The sequence below is a fragment of the Staurois parvus genome, unplaced genomic scaffold, assembly GCF_062004578.1.
Source record: "Staurois parvus isolate SC_StPar_1 unplaced genomic scaffold, SC_StPar_1.0 ptg000017l, whole genome shotgun sequence".
Lineage (NCBI taxonomy): Eukaryota > Metazoa > Chordata > Amphibia > Anura > Ranidae > Staurois > Staurois parvus.
Window position 1 is genome coordinate 12,814,972 of NW_028317813.1, and position 25,263 is coordinate 12,840,234.

Consider the following 25,263-nt stretch of genomic DNA (forward strand, 5'->3'; position numbering starts at 1 on the left):
CTGAAATAGTGCTGAATCAGACTTTCATTTGTGTATTTCAGTACAGAAGTAGAAAAAGATGAACCTACTTATAAGTCTGTATGAATGATCACTGGGCTGCATAAAGGAAAACAGGTTTCTTAAACATTAATGAATGAAATGGCAAAAAATAATTTATGTCTAACGCTGTCACCTCTTTTTGGCATAAACCAAACAAACTGCTTCATTCACTACAAGGATCTCAAACCTAGAATATCTATTTATCCTTAATTTATTATGAGAATTAACAATATAAACAGCTCAATGAACAATTACTATTTAAACACTATGAGCTGAAAGTGAATATAAACAATAGCCACTAAAATAATGATATATTTTAGTTATCCCTTTAAGTGGTTCTAAAGGCTCAAGGTTTTTTATCTTCATTAATTCTATGCATGAAGGTTAAAAAACCTTCTGTGTGCAGTGGCACCCCTGCACCCCCCCAATCCTTACCTGAGCCCCCTCCAATCCAGAGACACTTGGACACATAGAGCATCGACTCAGGAGCGAGCATGTAGCACTGCTCCAGGGGGAGGAGCCAGAGCGCCAGCGGAGGACCCAAAAAGAATAGGATTGGGGCAGCTGCGTGCAAAACTAATGAACAGAACAGTTAAGTATGACATGTTTGTTATTTTGTTTGCATTCCCGGGTCGATCATCGGGTCCTGGACAGAAATTCCCCGCCAGCACCCGGCGATCGCTGAGGAACACTGACAGGGGAGAGGCCTGTATGTAAACAATACAGATCTCTCCCCTGTCAGCATCAGCACGCTACTTTGTATTGCTCTGTATGCATGCATGCATGCATAATACAGAACAATACAAAGCAGAATGCTTACACAGTAAAACACACACAGCACAGTTAGTAAAACAGCACACAGTTAACCCTTTGATCGCCCACGTTAACCCCTTCCTGCCCAGTGTTATTACTGCAGTGTCAGTGCTTTTTATTAACACTGATCACTGTATTAATGTCATTGAGGATGTCAGTGGCAGTTAGTCAATTCCCCCCAGTGTCAGAATGCCCACCGCAGTCCCGCTATAAGTCGCTGATCGCCGCCATTACTATTATAAAAAAAAAAATTCCAGTATATATACCGCCAATAACCAATTAATTTACACGTATTGGGACTTTTTTCAGCAAACACACGTAGCAGAATACATTTTGGCCTAAATTTATGACGAAATTTGATTTTTAAAATTTTTTTACTGGATATGTTTTATAGCAAAAAGACAAAAAATGTTTTTTCAAAATTGTCGGTCTTTTTTTGTTTATAGCGCAAAAAATAAAAACCGCAGAGACAATCAAATACGACCAAAAGAAAGCTCTATTTGTGGGAAAAAAGAACAAAAATTTAATTTGGGTGCAGCGTTGCATGACCATGCAATTGTCAGGTAAAGTAACGCAGCGCCATATCGCAAAAAATGGCCTGGTTAGGAAGGGGGGGGTAAATACTCTGGAGGGCAAAAAAATAAAACAAAAAAACCCCGAAGCTTTAGCATCATTTTAAGCAGCCAATTCACGATTAAATGTTTCTTCATGGACTGAATCTTGGAAATTACAAATTACAAAAGAAACTCAACAGGTCAAATATTTATTAAAAAGGGATTAAAAAAATATTTTTAAATGTGAAATCTGAAGAGGACAATGCTTTTCAAGTATGCACTTAAGCCTTTATATTCATGTGACACACAACTAGGACTCAGAGCACTGTTAACTGAGCCACGCACTACCCAAAAGGTCAGTTTTTGAATCTGATGAACCTGTTCAGTAGATCACAAATTGTACAACGCCACAACGTATGGTTATGCACTATTGTGTGCTGTCATGCCCTGCATCTGGAAAAAATGGTGCATGTCCAGATTTTGCTGCATTGTGGTGTGTTGTGCCTATTTCAATGAAACGCAGGTTAACAGACCATAATGCAGTGTATAAATCTGAATAGGCCCTAAGGGGTGTACTGCATATGGTCAAAAACAAATCACTCTGCTTTTAAAGTGTTACTAAACCCAGGACCCTGCGTTCACTATATCTGGTCTCCCACAGTACACACAACATGAAAATGCAATTAATTTAGTAAATATAAACTGCTAAATACCTTTTTTTCATCAGCAGTCACAGCAGTTTTGTGACTTCTGTTCAGCCAAGCACCAGTTAAAGCTTGTAGGAAGAGTTTTCATTTTGCTATGACTGTCCTGTGTGGCTACAGGACCCTTGACCCTCTGTTTGGACAGCGCTGTTTGACTGATCACATGCAAAAAAAAAACCTCTCTAGCAATACACACCAAACTGAGCACATGCAGAGTGACTCTACATGATATGTCTTATCAGGATGTAAGAGGGGGACACTGGAAGAAGGGGAGGATCAGGGAAGACAAGATCAAACAGCATTTTAACAGAATGCAGATGATTAACCCCTTTGGTTCCACAGTAAGTATAACAAGCAAGCTTTACTGCATATACAGACTGATTTTTACTGTTGTGGGTTTAGTAACACTTTCATTTCAAATAGCATAGTTCGACAGTAATACTGGGTCATACCACTCATGAATGATAATTTAGTTGTGATGTGGAGTCTGGTGGGCTAAGTCATCTGCCGCTTTCTTCTATCCCTTGAAGATCCCAGCTCAGCTGTGGCCCAATTGGTCATCTCACTCCCATCCCACAACAAAGGTGCTTCTGTTCCTCCTGCTCAACTCTTCATAATATTAAATAAACATTTAATGGGGACAGGGGACCCTCTCAAAAATGCCCTCAAAAGACAGCAGACATACGGTAAGTACTCATGCACAAAAATCTTACCATCAAGAGTCCCTGAGAGAAATATGAAATCACTGGGCAATTTAAAGAAGAATTATGGGGTTAATATATATAACTAACATATGTACTCACTTCCATGCTGCAGCATCCATGTGACAGTGCAGCTGTTCAATAGAGATGACAGATCACAGGACCGCTGACCTGTCAGCTCTAGTCTGTTTTTAGTGGAGAACAGTCCCTTCATCCCACTCTCTTCCTTCATCTCTCACTGGAGCCACAGACTAGGGAGAGAGTGGGTGCAGCTGGCTCTGACTCTTACCTGCAAGTTAAAAGGGGTAGCAAGCTGTCAATTAAGCACCCAGCTGGATCTCAACTCCCTGTAAGTATAGCCAGGAAAAAGGTTTGGCATAGTTCCCTGAAACTGACATACCAATTTTGAGTGGACTGAGCCTCTAAAACCAATTAATTGATTTAAAGGACACTTTGAGGTCAATTTACTAAAGGATTCCGCATGCCATATGAAGGTCACGTGACTCATTTTTAGTAAATATCGCATGAGATAAAGTCAATTCATCAAAGAAAAATATCAAATATGAGATAAATATCGCACATTTGTTAAAAATGTGAGATAAATACTGCAAAAATTGAGATAAATCAATTCACTAAAAAACAGACATTTGTTATTTATCAACTAGTGTAGGCAGCCAGTATGTTAGTAATGCACAAAATAACAATGAGGGAACTCTGCACTGGCCGGTAAGTTAAAAGAATACAATTGGGAAGATTTAATGAAATTGGAGCATACAAAATCTGGTGCAGCTCTGCATAGAAACCAATTTAGTTTCTAGGTTTTATTATCAAAGCTTAATTGAATAAGCTGAAAGTGGTTGTAAAGGCTCTAGGTTTTTTACCTTAATGCATTCTCTGCATTTAGGCAAAAAAACATTCTGCTAGCAGCTCCCCCCACAGCCCTCCTGAATACTTACCTGAGCCCCATCTTGATCCTGTGATGTGCATGGGAGCAGAGACTCTCCCAGGTCTCCCTCTCCTCATTGGCTGACACAGCAGCATGAGCCATTGGCTCCCACTGCTGTCAACCACAGCCAGTGAGGAAGGAGCAGGGTGTGGGGCCGAGTCACGCTCTGTGTCTTATAGACACTGAAAGCCGGCTCAGGAGTAAGCATGAACAAGTGTCCCCAAATCAATCGGTTTGCAATGGGGCTCTCAGCAAGGAGGAGGGGCAAGGAGCGCTAGCTGAGGACACGATAAGCAGAGGATCAGGATTGCTCTGTGCAAAACCATTGCACAGAACAGGTAAGTATAACATGTCAGTTATTTTTTTAAAATAAAAGGCAAGCCCTTACAATAGTTTGAAGTTAGAAGATGACTGGCTACCATGCACAGCTGCACCAAACTCTGAGTGCTCCGGTTTTAGTAAATCTCCCCCAAAGATTCAGTGTGAAAATGTTCTACCCTGAGCTCAGCAATGAGAAGAAATTGTAACATTTCACCAGAGGGAAATGATTCTGTGAAGGAAAGCACACTAGAATGTTTTCACAGTTTCACAATATTTATGTGTGAATGAATTTACAGAACAACTATCTTCCTCTGGTAAAGTGTTAGCATTTAAAAAAATTGCAAATAATAAAACATCAAACATAAGGCTAAATTAAAGTGCTAAATATTGCAAAACATAAATTTGTAATGCGTTTGTTAAATAACGCATGTTTTGTTGAATTGACTACTTTTGAGGTAAATACTGCATGAGTTATTTTAACTTAAAAATTCAAGCCGTATTTATCACTTAATGAATTGACCCATTTAGCATATACAAGTAAAGCATAGATAAACACGTGAAGCCAATTCACTTGCATTAATCCTGGGTGAAAAAAATGATAAATAGATTTTTACATCTTTCAGAGGTCATTTTCTAACACACATCTCTTAATATTCCAGGCAGACGTTTGGATAGATAAGAAAAAAAACAGCTTGTAGAATCAGGCACCACAATCTGTCAGCAGATACCTGTTGTTCAGCAGCAGTGAAGAACAGTCACACAAAGCAGCTATGCAAAGAGCATTTTTTTTCAAAACACACACACAATCTCTCATGACAATGCTCAGGCCTCCTGATAGGTTAGCCTGGTATAGGGGCTGCATCGTGGAATGGGAGTGAGTGTGTGCCTAACCTTTACGTCCAGTAACTGGATAAACAGCATTGGAATCTGGGTGGCTCTAGGCTGCCCTGATTCCGCAGCAATAAGTGTTTATGGCCATCTTATTTCAGCAGCCTCTTGCAGGGGTAAATCTGGCCAAATTCCTGTGAACTGGTTGAAATTAGAACCATAGGTGGCCCTGCCGACACCACCCAGTGTAATAAAATCAAAGGAGTCGGGCGGAAAAACGTTGGTTTAAAGCTGGCCATACATTATACAATTTTCTTGTACAATTTTCCTTCGATTTACCAAAAACCATATAATATGAGGTCAAACCTAAACAACATTTTCATTTTTATCCAATTAGGCAGGTCCTTGCACTACATAACTGAAGGTAAATCTGAAGGAAATTGTACAGAAATTGTGCAAAAAAATTGTAAGAAAATTGTGTAAGGTATGGCCAGCCTTAGAGTGACTGCAGCCAAGTAGCTGAAGTCACTGTTTGTGTATTCGGACAATCACAAGTTGTCAGAATAATATAGCCGAAAACAGGAGATTCATCTATCCACGCTGTTTAATGGGCATGGGTGTATTTATAGAATTATTATTATGATTGGCCTGCCTTAGTTTTTCCACAGCTTAAACACATAGGCCAAGGTGTTCCCTTAAGCCACCCACACACAAAAGACAGAGCCCTTTCCTAAAGCTGCAAGGATCTTACCTGCTAAAAAAACCAATCATCTGAAATACAGGCATGTATTTCTGGTGATATAAAGGTATTTTGGTAGCACAGGAATACATATTGTGTTTATTTGTTCAATTATCTTGGAGTCGTTGACAACCTCCATAATTTTCTCAGAACTGGTTTACTTAAAGTGTATGTAAGCCCAAGAACAAAAATGCAATATAATGCAGATTACCAGTCCTTAGCTGTGGTAGCTGCATTCATTCTTCGTTTAAGACTTTTTGTATTATTTTTACCTGTGGTCCTGCTAGTAACATACTTCTTGCCCTAGAGGGTCATAACGCTCACTCACTGCACTGTATCTCTTAAAGAGCAGGACTGTCATGCTAGATCAGGAAGTGTGTTAGGACTATAGAATACTTCCCCATCCCTTCATTTCTAGAAAGCTGGGGAAGGTGTTCTGTAATTCAGTTCAGTAGGGCTGATAATATAGCCTGAAATTTAATTCTTAGCTCACTACAGGATGTTAGGAACCCATGGGATTTCTGATAGAATCAATAGGTATTTTTTCCAAAGACATAAAAAATACTTTCAATGAAAAACTTAACAGACCTAGGGGGAGAAGATAGAAGTTCATTGCTAGGGTTTACATACACTTTAAAGGTGCAAAAACATGTTCATCCTACGGTAAACTGCCATAAAATGCCACTTCTACACATCAATTTTTTTGGCAACATTTGTATATAAATAACCTGTTTCTTCAAACTGCTATCTAATGTCTGAGGATAGCCTTACTGGACCAGAGATGATTAAAAAAAAAATGTGCTCTTCTCTGGATAGCAATTAGATGGATGTGCACGAGATGGAGGGTTTAATACAGGATTGGCCAATGAGATCAGAAATGCTATCTCTTCCCAGTCCGCCGTGTCTCTTTGCCATTACTAATGGAATTTGGTGCTCCAGGGAGTGAGTGGTTAGGCTGGCTACGTGTAATTCGTCCACTTGATGGATGAGCAGTTGCTGGGGGTGGATGTACAGTACTGCTTTGGTTGTTGGTTCCATTACCATTTGGCAAATCAGAAGCTGAAAATGAGTGAAGAGACATTCTAAGTTTTCAGGCATCTTCTCTTTCTTTATAACAAAATTAATCTGTGCTTCGCCCATGCAGATAAAACAATTGTTCAATTTAATGCTTATGTTTACCTTCCCTTTGTTTCCAACCACTGTGCTGACCCATGGAAGGAGCCCAGTATGAGCTGTAAGTCATGACTTAGACATTTTGCAGGGCTGAGGACTTGTTCCCCCACAGGGCTTGGTGTCTTAGCAGCCAATCACCAAGCACCAGCAGTCTCATGTGGGAGGAAGAAAAGTGAGTAATATGATCCTCCATATCTGAAAGTACTGAGTGTATAACATTTCTTAGCTGGGCAAATAAAATGGCAGAGAAGCAAACAGAATGGAAGTATAAGCAGCTGCAGGGCATTGCCATTAAAGTGAACCTGTTGCATTCCCTTTAAGGGCAAAGCATATGTTTATTTTAAGCTATACAAATGTTTGCATTTCTTCTTACATTAAGTAAACGTAGTTATTCAGCTGAGTTATATATAAATGAATATTTAATAAAGGAGCATGTAATTAAAGAGTTATTTTCATTATTACCTGCTGGAGCCGCACTGCTGGAGGAGCTGTGATTGGCTGTTCCTGGCAGGCTGTCTGCTTGTGCCTGAGATGACAGAGTCAAATGTAAGTTATAAGCCCACAGAAAGCAATCATGGCTAAACACGAGAAACCTTGCAACCCTTGGAGGCTTTAATAACTTGTAAAAGTGTAAAAGAGGGAGTTAAGAATTGTTTTAGGATCTGTTATCATTTTGACATTGAAACCTTGTGAGTCCTAATTAAAGTGGTTCTAAAGGCAGAAAGATTTTTCTCCTTAATAGAATCTATGCATTAAGATAAAAATCTTTCTGCACACTGTCCCCTTCAGCCCCACCTATACTTACCTGAGCCTGATCTCAATCCAGCGATGTGCATGACAGCAGAAGCTCTCTCGGTTCTCTGTCTCTTCATTGGCTTAGAGACAGCAGCAAAAACCACTGGCTCCTGCTGCCGTCAATCACAGCCAGTGAGGAGGGAGCATGAGGCGGGGCAGAGCCTCACTTTGTGTGTCGATGGGCACACAGAGCAATGAATGCCCCTATAGCACGCGGTTTACTACGGGGCATTTGGCAGAGGGGAGGAGCCAAGAGTGCCAGCAGGGGACCCCAAAGGAGGAGGATAAGGGCTACACTGTGCAAAACCAGTGCACAGAGCAGGTAAGTTTAACATGTTTGTTATTTTTAAAAATTAAATGTAAGCCTTTACAATCACTTTAAATCCTAAATGCAGCCAAAATAAAAAACACAAACATCAACACAAGGGACATAACTTAACAGTCAGTAGGATGTGTCCCTTGTGCCTTGGGTGAAATCCTCCTTTGCCCATGCAAACCCCTCCCGACCCGCAGTCTTCTAATGCAGAGGAGGTTAATATAACTGTGGGGGGTGTCACAGGCTCTCATTTACAGTGCCCAACTATGCCTGCCCTTTCTGTCTAGCTGCTCCATTAAAAGAAGCTGTGCTACAGCTTTTATGAATGAAACGGGATCTATAAATGGAGGACGGGTGGATGATTGATAGATCTGCCACCTCCAAAAATGTTATATATAACTGAAATTAATCTCAACAGGAGCTATCTTCTCTTAATTAGGATTCAGAAGGGTTCTATGTCAAAATTACAGCAATCACATTTCAACTTGCACATGTATGGGTGAGTGCAGGCAGTAATGCATGTATAGCCATGCACAATGTATTCTGTAATGCATGTCAATGGGCAAAATTACATAGTCTGGCTGAAAAAAGACAAAAGTCCATCCAGTTCAACCATTCAATTACACTGCAGATGTGGCTCCCAGGTACCACAACAGCCATATTTAATTTTAAGCCTGTATGCCCTAATGAATGTCCTTGTACAAGAGTCCTTTTTCTGTGCTTAGAGTTTCATGTTGTTTCCTTGTACAAAAGCCTGTATGGCATGAATGAGTCATTTGTTTACATGTCTGGAGCCGCTTAGAGCTGCATACAAGCGGCTTACGTAAGTGAATGGATATGCAGAGGCTGTATAGACACAGCTGTACATCTAAGTTTGACAGGCATGCAGGGAAAGGTGTATGGTGCATAATGCCACCCCCCACCATGCAACAAATTCATGTACTTCTTTCTGACAATCACAACAGAATTCTAAAGACTGTCGATGACACTCTTACTGAATTCCAGGGAATATGTAGTAAGACGGTGCCATCTTTGATCACCATGTCATCAGGACAAGCAAAACTCCTATTTTCGTCTTCACCTGACAGGTTAATGCAGCACAGATGTAGTTAGAGACAGATTCCCCTTGCTCCAGAGGTAAGGGAGCAGTTGGTTCCTATCTGAACAGAGATTTTTCTAGCTTTGAAATTGTTCCCAATAGCAAAGCCTTCTGTTAGAAGCATTTGCCTTCTCTCTCCAGAAGGTATCCCTTTGTGGTCTGATCTTTGGCCTATCGCCACAAGACATTATGGGGTCAATTCACTAAAGGTTACCGCATGCAGTATAAAGGTCACGTGATTCGTTTTTCAGAAATATTGCATGAGATATTAAGAGTCAATTCATCAAAGTAATATATCGATTGTGAGGTAAATACTATAAAAATGTACTTTTACGTTATTTGTCACCTGATGTTTGCTGCCGGTATTTTAGACATGTACAAATTAACAATTAGAGCTGACCCACACTTATGCAGTGCGGATTGAAGCTCAGGTTTCATAGCTAATTGATACAGTAGTTGTTCACTGGTTCATGTCAGGTTTACATCAGGTTCAGGACAGGATTAGCTCTCCAGATTATCCTGTTCACACATATGCGGTTTAGAAACAGTTCCCATATAAGTCAATAGCCTGTAATCTACACCTGAACTGGACCCGACTGCTCAGAAATCGGACAAGACTCTCTTTTTCAAACTGAACTCAATCTGCACTGCCGGTGCACCGGACATATGTGAACAGGCACCATAGGAATCAATGTTATTTCACATGTTCAAACCACATCCAATCTGCATATATGTGAACCAGCACTTACAGGAACTCTGTACTGGCCAGGAAATGAAAATATACAATGTATTAGTGTGAAAATGTTTACCTCTGATCTCAGAAATGGATACAAATTGTAACATCTCATTAGAGAGAGACTGCTTTTGTGAATGAAAGCACACTAGAATGTTTTCATAGTTTCACAATATTGCTGTGTGCCTTCTAGTGCAGTGTTAGACTGCAAAAAAAAACAAACAAAAAAAAAACGTTAAACGCCTAAGATACTGCAACATTTAAGCGCCAAATATCGCAAAATATTTACCACATTTGGTAAATAACCAGTGCATTGAGTACTTTTTAAATAAATACAGCATGAGTTATTTTACTTGAAAAATAAAGCAGTATTTATCACTTACTGAACTGACCCTAATTACATAGGATTTAATAAGTGAGAAAAGATGGTGCCTCACCACTAGAAATGATCATACACAAGTTTTCTACTACTGCTAACAGAAGAGACATTTACCTGTTTGTTTTGAGATTGCTGTGTCAGTAACTCAGGGTTTGGTTCACTAAAATTAGGCACTTCAGAATATACCATGCAAAATCTGAAAAAGAAAATTGACAACACAAAAATGGATCAATAAAATCAGAAAATGATCAAACATTTGACAGCAGATGCTGATTTTTAACAAGTGATATACAGAACAAAGAAAATACTGTGAAGGACTCACATACACCAATGCTTTGGTATGGTTCTAGGTATGGCTGAGAATCCATCACTGCAAGCTTACTGTAGAATCCAGGACCGATCTAACTAATCTTAAAACTGCTCCCACACCCTTCTAACACCTATACCAGGGGTGGCGAACACGCGGCTCTTCGGCCAAAATGAATGCGGCTCTTTGCCTCTTATCATATTTTGTATACTGTGGCTCTTTGCCAAGTTTCATGTTTCTCTTATTTTCACCTGTTCCTCTATCCAGCGGCGCGCTGTCTTCCGGCTTCTGTAGTGTGGGCACTGAGCATGACAGCCGGGTGCCAAGTGCGCATGCGCAAGAAGCGGTGCTTTTTGTGAATGGTAAGGCGGTACCTGGGACACATGACAGATCCCAGAAGCCGCCGGACCAATCACAAAGCGCAAGTGCTTCTCGCTCATGCGCACTGGGCACCCGGCTGTCATGCCGAGCGCCATTACAGAAGCCGGGAAGACAGCGCGCGGCTGGATCGAGGAACAGGTAAGATCAAACAAAAGCTCTGCGGAAGTAAGTGCGGGTACCTGTCAAATTCAGGTACCCGCTCCCCACCTCCCCAAAGGTCAGCAGTCATCTGTACTGTCCGCAGTCTCTGGTCATCCCTGTGCTGTCCGCAGTCTCTGGTCATCCCTGTGCTGTCCGCAGTCTCTGGTCATCCCTGTGCTGTCTGCAGTCTCTGGTCATCCCTGTGCTGTCCGCAGTCTCTGGTCATCCTTGTGCTGTCCGCAGTCTCTGGTCATCCCTGTGCTGTCCGCAGTCTCTGGTCATCTCCTGTACTGTGTCTGCAGTCCATTAGTTCAGAATTTTTTTTGTATACTTGTGTGTTAGAGTGAGAGAGAGACAGGTGCCACAGCAACCTCCAGGGTAGTTGATGTGTTAACTGTGGCTAAGTTGCATTTGATGTGTGTGTTGAGGGTGGACACTTACCTTGAAATGAACACATTGTTGTTTTGTAAGAGGAAGAAAGTGTTATGGTGAATAATATGGTTTTAATTATGTGTTTTTGTGTGAGTGTTTGTCTGTTTTGGCAGGTCACTGCGTGGTGTGGCTCTCTGACTTTCAGTTTAAAATTTTGGCTCTTTGTGTCTAACTTGTTCGCCACCCCTGACCTATACTAACTATTATGAGGAAGAAAAATGCATATACTTACCTATTCTCAGGCTGCTCTGGTCCTCTGTGTCCTCTGCGTCAGCCAGCGGCTTAATGGAAGAGAAGAGAGCACTCCGACAAAAGCTGGAATGCTTGAGCAGTGAAAACACCCATAGTCTGACTATTGGCCATCCAATGTCAGTGGTCAATCCTCTCCCAAATAAACTGTTGCTAGCTGACAGAGGGAAGCCAATCACATGAGTGGAGAAAAGCAGCTTGAAAATGGAGTACATACATCTTTCTTCTACAGGGTGACTAGTATACATTCACTGGCCACTTTATTAGATACACTCGTTCAATTGCTTGGTAACACAAATTGCGAAATCAGCCTATCACATGGCAGCAACTCAATGCTTTAAGCATCTAGACATGGTGAAGACGACTTGAAGTTCAAACCGAGCATCAGAATGGGGAAGAAAGGGGATGTAAGTGACTTTGAACGTGGCATGGTTGCTGATGCCAAAAGGGCTTGTCTGAGTATTTCAAAAACTTCTGATCTACTGGGTTTTTCACACACAACCATCTCTAGGGTTTACAGATAATGATCCGAAAAAGAGAAAATATCCAGCGAGCAGCAGTTGTGTGGACAAAAATGCCTTGTTGATGTCAGAGGAGAATGGGCAGACTGATTGCTGTAACATTCAGATGGTAGGGACAAAATTTGGCATAAACAACATGAAAGCATGGATCCATCTAGCCTTGTATCAATGGTTCAGGCTGGTGGTGGTGGTGGTATGATGGTGTGGGGGATATTTTCTTCGCACTAGCAAAGTGTACCTAATAAAGTGGCCAAGAGTGGTAAAGAGTTAAAGTGCCAACAGAATGGATTCAGATTCAATACTGATACAACCTGTAAACTGTATACAAGAATATGAACTGCTAATCATATGACTGTGAAAGGAGATTCAGGGAGGTCAAATTATATGCTGTATATTATATAGATAATAACAAAGAGCATCCACAGCAGGCAATGGATTTGTAACAGCATAAATAACAATGTAGGCAAAATGTTTGTGCATATGCCTTGATTCCTACTATGCATACTTATTAAAGCCCTGACAGGTAGATAGGTTGGCAGTGGTGAAGTACCAATGAAAGCTCTGTGAACTGAAAGTTATTATTATTATTATTATTATTATTATACAGGATTTATATTAAAGCCTTACTCTCCGATTTTCTGCAAGTCACCTCCCCGTCCTGTGTAAAGAGTCAGGCAACCTTTGAAGACAGAAGCATAGCTGCAAATAGACAGAGAAAGATCAGAGAGAGCAAACAAAATGATCAGAGACCAAATCAACACAAAACATTTTTAATTCTAGATAAAATAAAGTAGAGCTTCGAACTAGAACCAAAACAATTAATCAACATAATTGATTATAATCAATAATAAAAATGCTTGTCAACAATTTTCATTATCAATTGGTTGGTCATTAGTTGGCCTGTATACAGAATGCATTATTTCTTTAGATATCAGTATACACAGTGGAGCACAAATACAGCTCAGCACACCGTCAATACAGGTCAGTAAGTGCCTGAACTTGTGAATGGGAGAGGAGCAATGCCTCATGGGACATGTAGTCCTAGGCAAGAAAAGGAAGTGATGTAAGTGCTCTGTCCAGGGAAGAGCGGCAACTGAACCCAGAGAACCTGGAGGCTGATAGACAGGAGGTAAATTAGGCCATTAAAGAAATTAAATTTTAATTACTGAAATTTAAAGTACCTGTAAACGTTTACCAGTAGTGCACATTATATTTTAAAATGATTATATCCATCCAAAAAAGCCTTAGCCTTTAGTTATACTTTAATTTAAAAGATTTATACCCCTCCACCCTTCATGTCTGACTCCCAATTAAAACACCCTGTATATCCTACTTCTGGATATTGTTTTCCCCAGTAAAAACGTCTGGGTATATTTATTATTATATATATTATATAGGTTATACATAATGTTTTTTATATATATATATATATATATATAAAACTTTTACTGTCTCACAGTATATATTAACCCCTTATAGTAGTGATTATCTGCAGCTGAGCTTTATTTGGTTCTGTACTACAAAGGGCTAATTTTTGTTTTTTAACCCCATCATGCTAGTTGATACAACAAGCATGCTGCTGCTACCTAAATGACAAAAGGTGCAGGTAGCTTGTATCAAGCTATCTGTTTATGACAAAGGGAGTCAATCACAATATAATAATACAGTCCTGTCCCTGAGCCTGTTGATATGTACCAAATTCAACCTCTGTAATAAATATAAATATATATATATATATATATATATATATATATATATATATATATATATATATATATATATATACACACACACACACACACACACATAGGGCTCAAAATTTAAAGTCCTGAGCTACTAGCCAGGCCTTAAGTGTTACTCGCCACCAGTTTCCCCACCCAACCCCTACCCTGCCCTGCCCCGCAACAAGCCATTGTAATTTATTTTATGAAATTACACTGTTAAATGTTACCCACATTACATCAGGGTCTCCAGAGTCACCCCATATTACATCGAGGCCTGCAATGTCCCACTAAACACTCAATTCTACTTAGACCAAACACTGCATACAACTATAACTCCCCATAATCTTTTACTCACCAAATCATAACTCTACCAAGCATATCCTACCTACTATCCAACCCAGCAATACCTCAAATGCCCCATACTCTACCACCCATAATAACCACATAATCCTGAACCTGTCCAAACCACCCATACATGTATGTTTACATCAGACACATGTACACACAGACACATGCACATACAAACACACACACAGAGACATGTACACACTCAGAGACACATGTACACACAGACACATGTGCACACACATGTACATACATACAGACACAAATACATACACACAGACACATGTACCACACATGTACATACACATGCACATACACCCAGACACATGTACATAGACACACACACATATATATATATAAAATATATATATATACACACACAGTGTTTCCACAAAAATAGGACACTGTCTTATATTTATTTTTCCTCAAGAAGACATACTATGGCTTATTTTCAGGGGATGTCTTATTTTATTAAGTATGGGGAACAGCAGCTTTATTGGTGTTTGTGGGGGGTGAGAGAGACCCACAAACTGTTGCTGGTTGGTGCTGGGGGAGAGAGACCCACAGTGCTGAGTAAAACAGCAGGCATAGCTTTACTTCCTACCCCTGAGGACACACAATACGGTACCTAAAGCAGAGCGTCCTGCTCCTCACTTCACTGAGGAGACTTTTACTTTCACTTTCTACCTCTTCACTGTCTCCCTCTATGAATCAGCTTGCAGCATGCACAGAATGACAGAATGACCGGGAGCCAGTCTTGTTGATGGGGCTGCCCGTAACCTCTCCATTCACCTCCAAGATAGCAGCTATCACAATGGGGGAGATGAGAAGGGCTGCCCGTCCATCACTATGTCTTATATTCGGGGTATGGCTTATATAGCGCAAATGCTTAGAAATCCTGCTAAACACGGTATATACTGTATATATATATATATATATATATATATATATATACAGTGGGGATCGAAAGTTTGGGCACCCCAGCTAAAAATTTGTATTAATGTGCATAAAGAAGCCAAGGAAAGATGGAAAAATCTCCAAAAGGCATCAAATTACAGATTAGACATTCTTATAATATGTCAACAAAAGTTAGATTTTATTTCCATCATTTACACTTTCAAAATAACAGAAAACAAAAAAATGGCGTCTGCAAAAGTTTGGGCACCCTGAAGAATTTATAGCATGCACTGCCCCCTTTGCAAAGCAGAGACCTGCCAGTGTCATGGATTGTTCTCAATCATCGTCTGGGAAGACAAGGTGATCTCAATCTCAAAGGTTTTAAATGCCCAGACTCATCTGACCTTGCCCCAACAATCAGCACCATGGGTTCTTCTAAGCAGTTGTCTAGAAAACTGAAACTGAAAATAGTTGACGCTCACAAAACTGGAGAAGGCTATAAGAAGATAGCAAAGCGTTTTCAGATGTCAATATCCTCTGTTCGGAATGTAATTAAGAAATGGCAGTCATCAGGAACAGTGGAAGTTAAAGCAAGATCTGGAAGACCAAGAAAAATATCAGACAGAACAGCTCGCAGGATTGTGAGAAAAACAATTCAAAACCCACGTTTGACTGCACGACCCTCCAGAAAGATCTGGCAGACACTGGAGTTGTGGTACACTATTCCACTATAAAGAGATACTTGTACAAATATGGTCTTCATGGAAGAGTCATCAGAAGAAAACCTCTTCTACGTCCTCACCACAAAAATCATCGTTTGAACTTTACAAATGAACATATAGACAAGCCTGATGCATTTTGGAAACAAGTTCTGTGGACCGATGAGGTTAAAATTGAACTTTTTGGCCGGAATGAGCAAAGGTACGTTTGGAGAAGAAGGGGCACAGAATTTAATGAAAAGAACCTCTGTCCAACTGTTAAGCATGGGGTTGGATCAATCATGCTTTGGGGTTGTGTTGCAGCCAGTGGCACAGGGAACATCTCACGAGTAGAAGGAAAAATGGATTCAAGAAAATTTCAGCAAATTTTGGATGGTAACTTGATGCCATCTGTGAAAAAGCTGAAGTTAAAGAGAGGATGGCTTCTACAAATGGATAATGATCCTAAACACACCTCGAAATCCACAGGGGATTACATCAAGAGGCGTAAACTGAAGGTTTTGCCATGTACTTCACAATCTCCTGACCTCAACATAATTGAAAATCTATGGATTGACCTTAAAAGAGCAGTGCGTGACAGACAGCCCAGAAATCTCAGAGAACTGGAAGACTTTTGTAAGGAAGAATGGGCAAAGATACCTCAAACAAGAATTGAAAGACTCTTGGCTGGCTACAAAAAGCGTTTACAAGCTGTGATACTTGCCAAAGGGGGCAGTACAAGATATTAACTCTGCAGGGTGCCCAAACTTTTGCAGACGCCATTTTTTTGTTTTCTGTTATTTTGAATCTGTAAATGATGGAAATAAAATCTAACTTTTGTTGACATATTAAAAGAATGTCTAATCTGTAATTTGATGCCTTTTGGAGATTTTTCCATCTTTCCTTGGCTTCTTTATGCACATTAATACAAATTTTTAGCTGGGGTGCCCAAACTTTTGATCCCCACTGTACTTGTCCCATGTAGTACATTGCAGAGCTATTCCTTTTTTTTTTAATACCCCAAAGCACTTCTGTGCCTGGTGGTGACCTTCATAGGACAAAATGCTACCTGCCCATTTTTCTGTTGATTCTGGTGCATTGGCAGGCCATGAATGAGGAATTAGCAAAAACTGGAGCAGACAGAATATGGAGCAACTGTGCATGGCAACTAATCAGCTTCTAGCTTTCATTTTCAAAGCTTAACTGTACAAACGGAATACTGAAGCATAATTGGTTGCCATGCACAGTTGATCCAGATTCTGTCTGCTTCTTATTTAGTAAATGCATGTTTTTTTTTCCAATCCAAACAAATTTTATTGTCAAGGAAACTGAAAAGTAGAAACAGTGCTTGCAGAATCTTTGAAAACATGAAAATACAAACAAAATTATATGTCGTGCTACTACGTGGATGCACAGATCCTGTGACATATTAAAGACCAGAAGCATTGACCAAACAGAACATGAAATATAAGGATCCATGACCACCTTGACAATATATAACATAAAAAACGAAGGCCAAAACCAAGTAATTAGTTCACCTGAGACACCATAAAGAGGACTAAAGGTATGCGTGAACACCCCGAGGGAGATATGGCATTATCTGCTGTATAATAAAATGTCACACTTGCAAGAGCCTATCTACTAACAACTGAGAAGGGGCAAGTCCGGGTACATCTAGACAGCCCTGCCACACAAGCTGAAATTTGCAGTAAACATTACGATGTTGATATGTGAATTTTTCCCTTAGGAGTAGCGAGTTGACATAGTCTATCCATTGCTTTTTAGTTGGTGGGACCGAAGACAGGCATTGCCTTGCAATTAATTTTCTAGCCAGATATAGAAGCCTAGATATCATAATATACACTCCGGGTTGTAACATCTCCTGATCCAAAGCTCCCAGCAGACAAGGTAAGGGATCCTGGGAAACAGTATACTGTCATACTAAGAAAAAGATCTAAAGGACCTACTTCCAATATCTATACATCTTTGGGCATCGCCAAAGCATGTGGATAAAGTCGCCCTGCTGCACCCCTCATCTCGGGCAATCAGGGGAGTCTCGCCTATCCCACCGGTATAGTTGCACAGGGGTCCTATCTGCCCAATGGAGAATAAACAATTGTGACAATTTATGAGAGGGAGAAAGAGAGACCACTGGTACAGACTCCAGGACAGCATCCCAGGCATCTTCGGCAATCTCCCCAATGTCCTGGGTCCACTGCGCCCTACTACGGAGACTAGCGTGATCCTGTACAGTGGCCAACAACTGAGAGTAGATCTGAGAAATCATGCCCTTCTTATGTGCCGCCTGAGAAACGTCTTTAAGTAGAGTGGAGTCTGTCAATGTGAGATTGGAGAATAGAGACTGGGCCTACACAGTGTGACGTTTCTGAAGGTACTGGTAAAATTGCTTATGGGTAAGTGCAAATTCAGTTTGCAATTGTGAAAAGGACTTTAAGACCTCCCCAGAATACAACTGAGCTATAAATCTCAAGCCCCGCTCCTTCCAACTCTGAAAACCCTCCAACTTTACTAATTCTGCATAACTCTTGTTACACCATAATGGGGTACTAGGAAGACACTCAGTGACATGAAAAGATACTTTCACCGCACTCCACACTCACCTTAGAAGAACCGTGGTAGGAGCCAGAGATGGAAGGACCAGCAAAGCCATCTCAAGATGAGAGAGAGTCGAGAGATCAGGAAGGGAAATTAAGTATCAAGTAAATCCCAGCCAGCTAGGTGCTGCACCTGAGCTGCCAGGATATATAGTCTGGGCTCAGGAACCACCAACCCCTCTTAATCTTTACCATATTGTAACGTGGATAAGTTTATCCGAGCCATCTGTTTTTTCCACATGAGGCACTTAAACTGGGTTTCTATACGATAAAACCATTTTTTAGTAATCCATACAGGAGAATTGTGGAATACATAGAGACGTTGCGGAGCCCAAATCATTTTGATTAAATTAACCCTGCCCACGACAGAGAGAGGAAGTTTACACCAGCTGTTACACTTCAATTTATGCTTTTGGAGCAGAGGTAAAAGATTGAGAGGTACATCCTGCATTGGATCAGGAGAGACCACCACTCCCAGATACCTAAATGTAGGCACTACTTGTATTTGCTGCGGTCCAAGGACATTAATACCGATTTATGCCAATTAATTTTAAATCCTGAAAAACCGCCAAAAATGACCTATAAGAGACTTAACAGAGTCTAAGGATGTAGAGGTATCACCCAAATACAATAATGTGTCATCTGCATAAAGGGATATCTTTTCAGTGAGAATGCCCCTATTGAAACCTACAATATCCAGAGATTGCCGCACTAAGATTGCCAGGGGCTCCAGTGCCAAGGCGAGCAGAAGGGGCGAGAGAGGACACCCCTGCCTCGTCCCCCTCTGAAGCCGAAAGGAGTCCGATAGATCCCCATTAATGCGAATGCAGGCACTAGGGGCCGCATATAGGATGTGTACTCACTGAATAAATTTGGGTCCGATGCCAAATCTAGACAACACTTCCCATAAATACGTTCATTCCACACTGTCAAAAGCCTTGACAGCATCTAAAAACAGGATAGCTATCGCCCCCGGGTTATCCACTGGAATTTGTAGATTAAAAAAAAAGTCTGTGAATATTATTGGTCATCGCTCTAGAAGGAATAAACCCCAGCTGATATTTATGCACAATTTTACCAATGACCTTCGCTAATCTAGAGGCCAGAACCCAGGCCAGCAATTTAGCACCTGTATTCAGGAGGGAAATAAGTCGGTAAGAGTCTGGTTTTAGCTAATCTTTTCCTGGCTTCACTAACACTATAATAATGGCTTCATTCATTGAGGGGGGTAGACCGCCCCCTTTCATTGCAGCATTCAGCACAGTTAGCAAGGCAGGGAGGAGCGTCTCACCATACTTGTTATATATCTCAAACGGCAAACTGTCAGAACCTGGGGATTTATTATTAGGAGTGCCCATCAAAGCTTCTGAGAGTTCCTTGTAATTGGCGATTCTAGATCCCTCTGGTCAGCCTCAGAAAGAGTAGGGAAAGGGCAGGAGTCCAAAAACTGCGTAAGCTTAGAGCAGTTGGTGAAAACTTTAGAAGCATATAGGTCTTCGTAAAAATGTCGGAAAACTCTTAGTATATACACATGACCCGTGCAGACCTCTACAGGGACATCCTCTATCCTATCTATAGTGGACACCTCCTGTTGTGATTTCGCCACAAGAGCAAGGAGGTGTCCTGTACTCTCACCTTCCTCAAAGTATTTTTTTTTTAAAAATACCTCTTTTTGCCAGCTGTTTGGGCAATCGCCGATTCACAAAGAGCCTGGGTTTCCTTCAAAGAATTACGATTGCGCGGCCTTGGATCTAGGAACATCTGAACTTCTCTCTGTTGAGCATCTAAGCATACCTTGTCTTCCCACTCCCTGTTCTACGCTTAACCGCCGAGATCTCGCGTATAATCAAACCCCTCGGGAAGGCCTTCAACGCATCCCAAACCAGACCGGATGAGGCCAGACCCTCATTCCGCTGCAGAAAATCTGACAACGCCCCCAATATCAAATCAGACTCTGGGAACAGTGTCAGCCAAAATGGGTTAATTTTCCACAGCGGACGATAGTGGGCATATCACACCTGCAATTTAACCCAAAAAGGGGCATGATCAGACAGAGCTCTGGGCTTGCAGGCGGCATCTAATACATATGGCATGATAACAGACTTACCAAGTCCCATAGCTATACGTGAAATCCCATCATGAGTAGCAGAATAACAGGAATAACATTCTGCAGTCGGATATTTTGCCCGCCACACATCCCGGAGGCCCAATTCCAGCAAGAGATTAGCAAATGGGGTAGGTAAGGAGAACAGCTGTCTATCCCTATTGTCCAGTGGCAATTTATCCAGAGCAGGCAATAAACAATTGTTATAATCCCCCAATGCCAATAAAGGAACGTCGGGATATACTGCCATAAATTGCGCTAAGCGTTTAATAAGAGTAGGAGAGTAGGGTGGGGGAATGTATAACGCGGCCAAAATGCAACGAAACCCATTCAAAGTGCACAGCAAGAAGACATATCTGCCCTTCCCATCAATCCACTCCTGCATATGAGCAAATTGAACAGAATTAGAGGTGAGGATACTCATTCCTCTAGAGAACGTAGAATAGAAAGAATGATATTGTATGGGGAATAAGCGAGAGCGGAGTGAGCATACCGTGTCAGGTTTCAAATGGGTTTCCTGCAAACACACTACAGACGGTTTCAAATGTTTAAGCAAATGGAAGATAGCCCCATTTTTGGTTTTGTCCCCTAGGCCTCTTACATTCCAGGAGAATAATAGCAATTCCTTAAAAGAGACAGATATAATAAATATTGAAGGGGTATGAGGAATATCCCAGGCATAAACATATATACAGTACATCCCCGCAAAAAGAAAAGAAAGCAGAGAGGCATTAGGGAGGATTGGAAACAGAATAAAAAGCAAGAGCAAACAGTAGCCAGGACCATGTGGGCTAAGGTGGCCAGGTGGACAGCTTGAAAAAAGTAGGAATGACAGACATTTTAACACACATTCCATGATATATAGGCAACCCAGGTGAACCACTAACAAATCAAAGGAGAAAACTAGCAATGCCTCCAGTGGATATGCCAACAGTGCCATGATTTTGGAAGCTTGAAACATAGGCAGGAGGCCAAAAGGTCCACTCGGGACCAAAAACAGGTTGGGGTACACACAATGTCCCGTGGACATGCATGCAGCAGTTAGGTGCAGGGATATCGTAAGGTGGGAAGAACACCAATTTAAGGGAAAAAAGATAAAAAACAAGGGGAAAATTTGAAAGCAATACCCCAATGTACTTCTGAGCTGAGTTCAGGGCACCAAGGATCATCAGGGTCCTCAAGATCAAGTCACAGGAGAATTCGCCAGTCGATGTATTAGGACTATCAAAAAAGTGAGATGTGTCCTAAATCACCTTACGCTTAGCAGGATATAACATGGCATATTAAAGGCCCAAAGCACGGAGCCGTTTTTTAACATCCAGAAATTTTGAGCGTTGCTTTTGAACTTCCACTGAGAAATCTGGGAATAAGAATATTTGGACATTATCAACCGACAGGTTACCTTTGCTCCTGGCCTTGGAAAGAATGGTATCTCTGTCTTGGTAGTTGAGTAGTCGAAACAAAAAGGGCTGAAGAGGAGCACCAACCGGTGGTGGACGTGCCGGGACTCTATGTGCAAGCTCCACAGCAAACATGGGGGAAAGAGAATCACTTCCAAAAGGTGGAGGTTAGCCAGGTTTCAATAAAGGCTACAGGATTATTACCCTCTACACACTCCGGTATTCCACCTGCTCTCACACTGTTGTGGCGTAAACAATTTTCTAAATCCTCCAATCTAGAGGCATTGGTAAAAGAGACCGACTGCACATACCACACATCCCTGTGTAATGGTTGCCAGTCATCCTCCACAGTGCTCACTCTCCCCTCCAAAACTGTAGTGCGGTCCTGCAACTTTTGCATATCTTGATGCACCAGGGACAGTTCCACCTTCATCCCCGTCACCTCCCCAGTAAGATCCGCAAAAGATGAGGTGCAAGTAGTGACCGCTAAGAGAATCTCTCTAAGGGTGTGTTCAGGATTATCATCAACAGGAGCAGCGGCCTGTGCCAAATTAGACATGGAGGATAGGATACTCACTCCAGGGCTGCTGGATGGGATCTCCCGGTCTGCCAGAGCCGAGGGGGTCCGAGCACTACCAGCAAAGTCTAAGTCCGGATCAATGGTGAAGTCCAGGAGCTGTTTTTGTGAGGTTTTTCTGGTGAGCAGCCTGGCAAAAAACTTTTGTGCCGCCTCCCTCTGTTTCTCTTTGGTTGCACATTGTCCAGCCAACTCAGGTAAGGCCCAAGTCCCTTTTCCCCGATTAGCCATCCCATAGCAGGAGAGGAGAGGCAGCAAATGAAAGCAGGTAGGACATAGCTTACCCCGGGGACCAAGGAGACTACTCCGAACGGAGAACGAGGTGCCAAACAGGAGAAAAGTCAGGATATTTGGTGGAGCTAGCTAGGCACACGTCCTACTGCATGCGATGCTGGCCACGCCCCCTCAAAACATGCTAATGCAAGGCATATTGATGGGATGTAGAACAACTGGAACCACCAACTGTTCCACATCGTCACCGCTCTAACAGTAAAGAACCCCTTACGCAGTTTAAGATTGAACCGATTCTCTTTCAACTTCATTTTGTGGCCATGTGTCTTCTCCAGTGACCTAAGAATAAATTGTTTCCTCCCAATGCTACCATTTAAAAATGTTGAGATCATATCCACTCTTAAGTGTCTCTTTTCCAGGGAGAATAAGTTTCATGTTTGCAGTTGTTCCCCATAATTGAGTTCCTCCAGCCCCCTTATTAGGACTGTTTCCTTTTTCTGGACTCTCTCCAGTTCCAGCAAATCCTTCCTGAGGACAAGAACTGGATGGCACACTCAAGATGTGGCCAAATCGGAGTTTTGTATAGTGGTAGAATTATAGTTTTATCTATGTACTAAATGCTCTTGTCACGAACACTGATGGCGACCTCTAGTGGCCCACTGGCCGGAGCCCCCCAGGGCGCGGAGTCTAAGCCCAGGTCTGCTGGTTCACCAGAGCCCCTGATGGTGGGGATGGACTTGAAGCAGACCAGGACCAGGTCGCGACCCCGTAGTGAACCCAACCGTGGTAAAGGCAACCGCCAATGGCGTGTAGCGGGTAGGAGCCAGATGTAAAGAGGTGTGACGTGGTCAGGCAAGCCGGGTAGGTAACAGCGAGGCAGACGGTACAGATCGGTAGACAAAGAGTAATCGGGTCACAAGTCGGGTTCGGTAACAGCAGGTCAGACAAATGGAGCAGGCAGAGGATGGTCAGGGCGAGCCAAAGGTCAGGGCAGGAGAAGACAGCGGTATCAGGTCCAGGCAGGGTCAGCAACAAGACAATCAGCATACAGGAAGAGCAGGAACACAGGAACAGGGAGAAGACCATCAGGCAACTTGTGCCTGTGCAGGGCTGGTTTAAGTAGCCCGCCCGGCGCTGACAGGCGCGCCTGGGTCCTAGTGCCTGCCCAGCGCCGTCATAGGTGACAGGCACGCCTGGGTCCTAGTCCCCGCCTGCCTGCATGTCTTGTCAGACACCTACGCATGTGCAGACTCATGCGTCGCGGTGGTCCCTGACATTGCCCCCCCCTACGGGCAGCCTCTGGATGCCCAACTGACCTCTCCTTTGTGGGTGGTTACGGTGATACTGCTGGATTAATCTGGCAGCGTGGATGTTTTGGGCAGGTTCCCACGAATTTTCCTCCAAGCCATAGCCCTTTCATTTAATTAAGTATTGTACCTGGCCTCCCCTCCTTCTGCAATCCAAAATTGCCTCCACTTCAAATTCCTCCTTTCCATTAATGTCCAAGGCTACCGGAGGTCTTGACTTACGTTCTGGGAAGGGATCTGGAATTGCTGGTTTCAACAAGGATACATAGAATACTGGATGTATTCTAAAGGACTCAGGCAAAGCTAATTAAAAAGCCACCTCATTGATTTGCCGTTTTACCGAAAAAGGGCCTATAAATTTAGGTGCCAGCTTTTTTGAAGGGCAAGCCATCTTCAAGTTGGTAGTAGCTAACCAGACTTGGTTTCCCGGGCGTATAGCCAATTCTCCCTTTCTCCTCCTATCAAATGCTCTTTTGTTATCCTCCTGGACCTTAGTTACTGCTTCCTGTAGTAATTTGCTGTTAGAGGAAAAGAATTTTACAATATCTTGCGCTGCTGGTACTGGGTTTTCCGGAATTAAATCCGGAAGGAAAGTGGGATGCAACCCATAACTGGCATAAAATGGTGATTGTTTCGTGGCGGAGTACTTTGCATTATTGTAGGCAAACTCAGCTAGAGGTAGGAGTGCCAACCAGTCATCTTGGAGGAAGGATGTATAACACCTGAGGTATTGCTCCAACGTCTGATTGGTCCGCTGTCTGCCCATTCGTCTGTGGATGATATGCCGAGGAAAATGATAACTTGATTTCCAGCATTTCACACAAGGCTCTCCAGAATTTTGACATGAACTGAACTCCACAATCAGATACTATATTTCTAGGTACCCCGTGCAATCTTACCACTTCTTTGATGAAAAGCTGTGCAGTCTCAGAAGCTGATGGTATATTTCTGAGTGGCAGAAAGTGGGCCATTTTAGATAAGGGGTCAACCACCACAAATATTGCTGTGTGGCCTTGCTAAGGTGGCAGCTCTACAATGAAGTCCATGGACACCATCCTCCATGGTCTGTCAGGTACCGGTAAAGGTCGGAGTAGCCCCCAGGCTTTACTCCGTGTAGGTTTGCTCCTGTTGCAAATGGTGCAGGTCTTGACGTATGTTTCACAGTCTTTGACCATACTTGGCCACCAAAACATG

At 42.1% G+C, this 25,263-nt stretch overlaps 1 protein-coding gene across 2 annotated transcripts in view; it reads right to left on the reverse strand.

Moving 5' to 3' along the window:
• Positions 1-1,599: 1,599 nt before the first annotated feature.
• NABP2 (nucleic acid binding protein 2) overlaps positions 1,600-25,263 on the reverse strand; it is a 42,339-nt gene continuing 18,675 nt past the window's right edge. For both annotated transcript variants that reach the window (XM_089679900.1, XM_089679907.1), the window contains 4 exons: positions 12,799-12,870; positions 10,255-10,336; positions 7,281-7,344; positions 1,600-6,704 (listed from right to left, as the gene is read on the reverse strand). In XM_089679900.1, the coding sequence (XP_089536026.1) occupies positions 6,526-6,704; positions 7,281-7,344; positions 10,255-10,336; positions 12,799-12,870 (397 nt within the window). In that variant the 3' untranslated portion in view covers positions 1,600-6,525. The remainder of the gene's footprint in view (positions 6,705-7,280; positions 7,345-10,254; positions 10,337-12,798; positions 12,871-25,263) is intronic.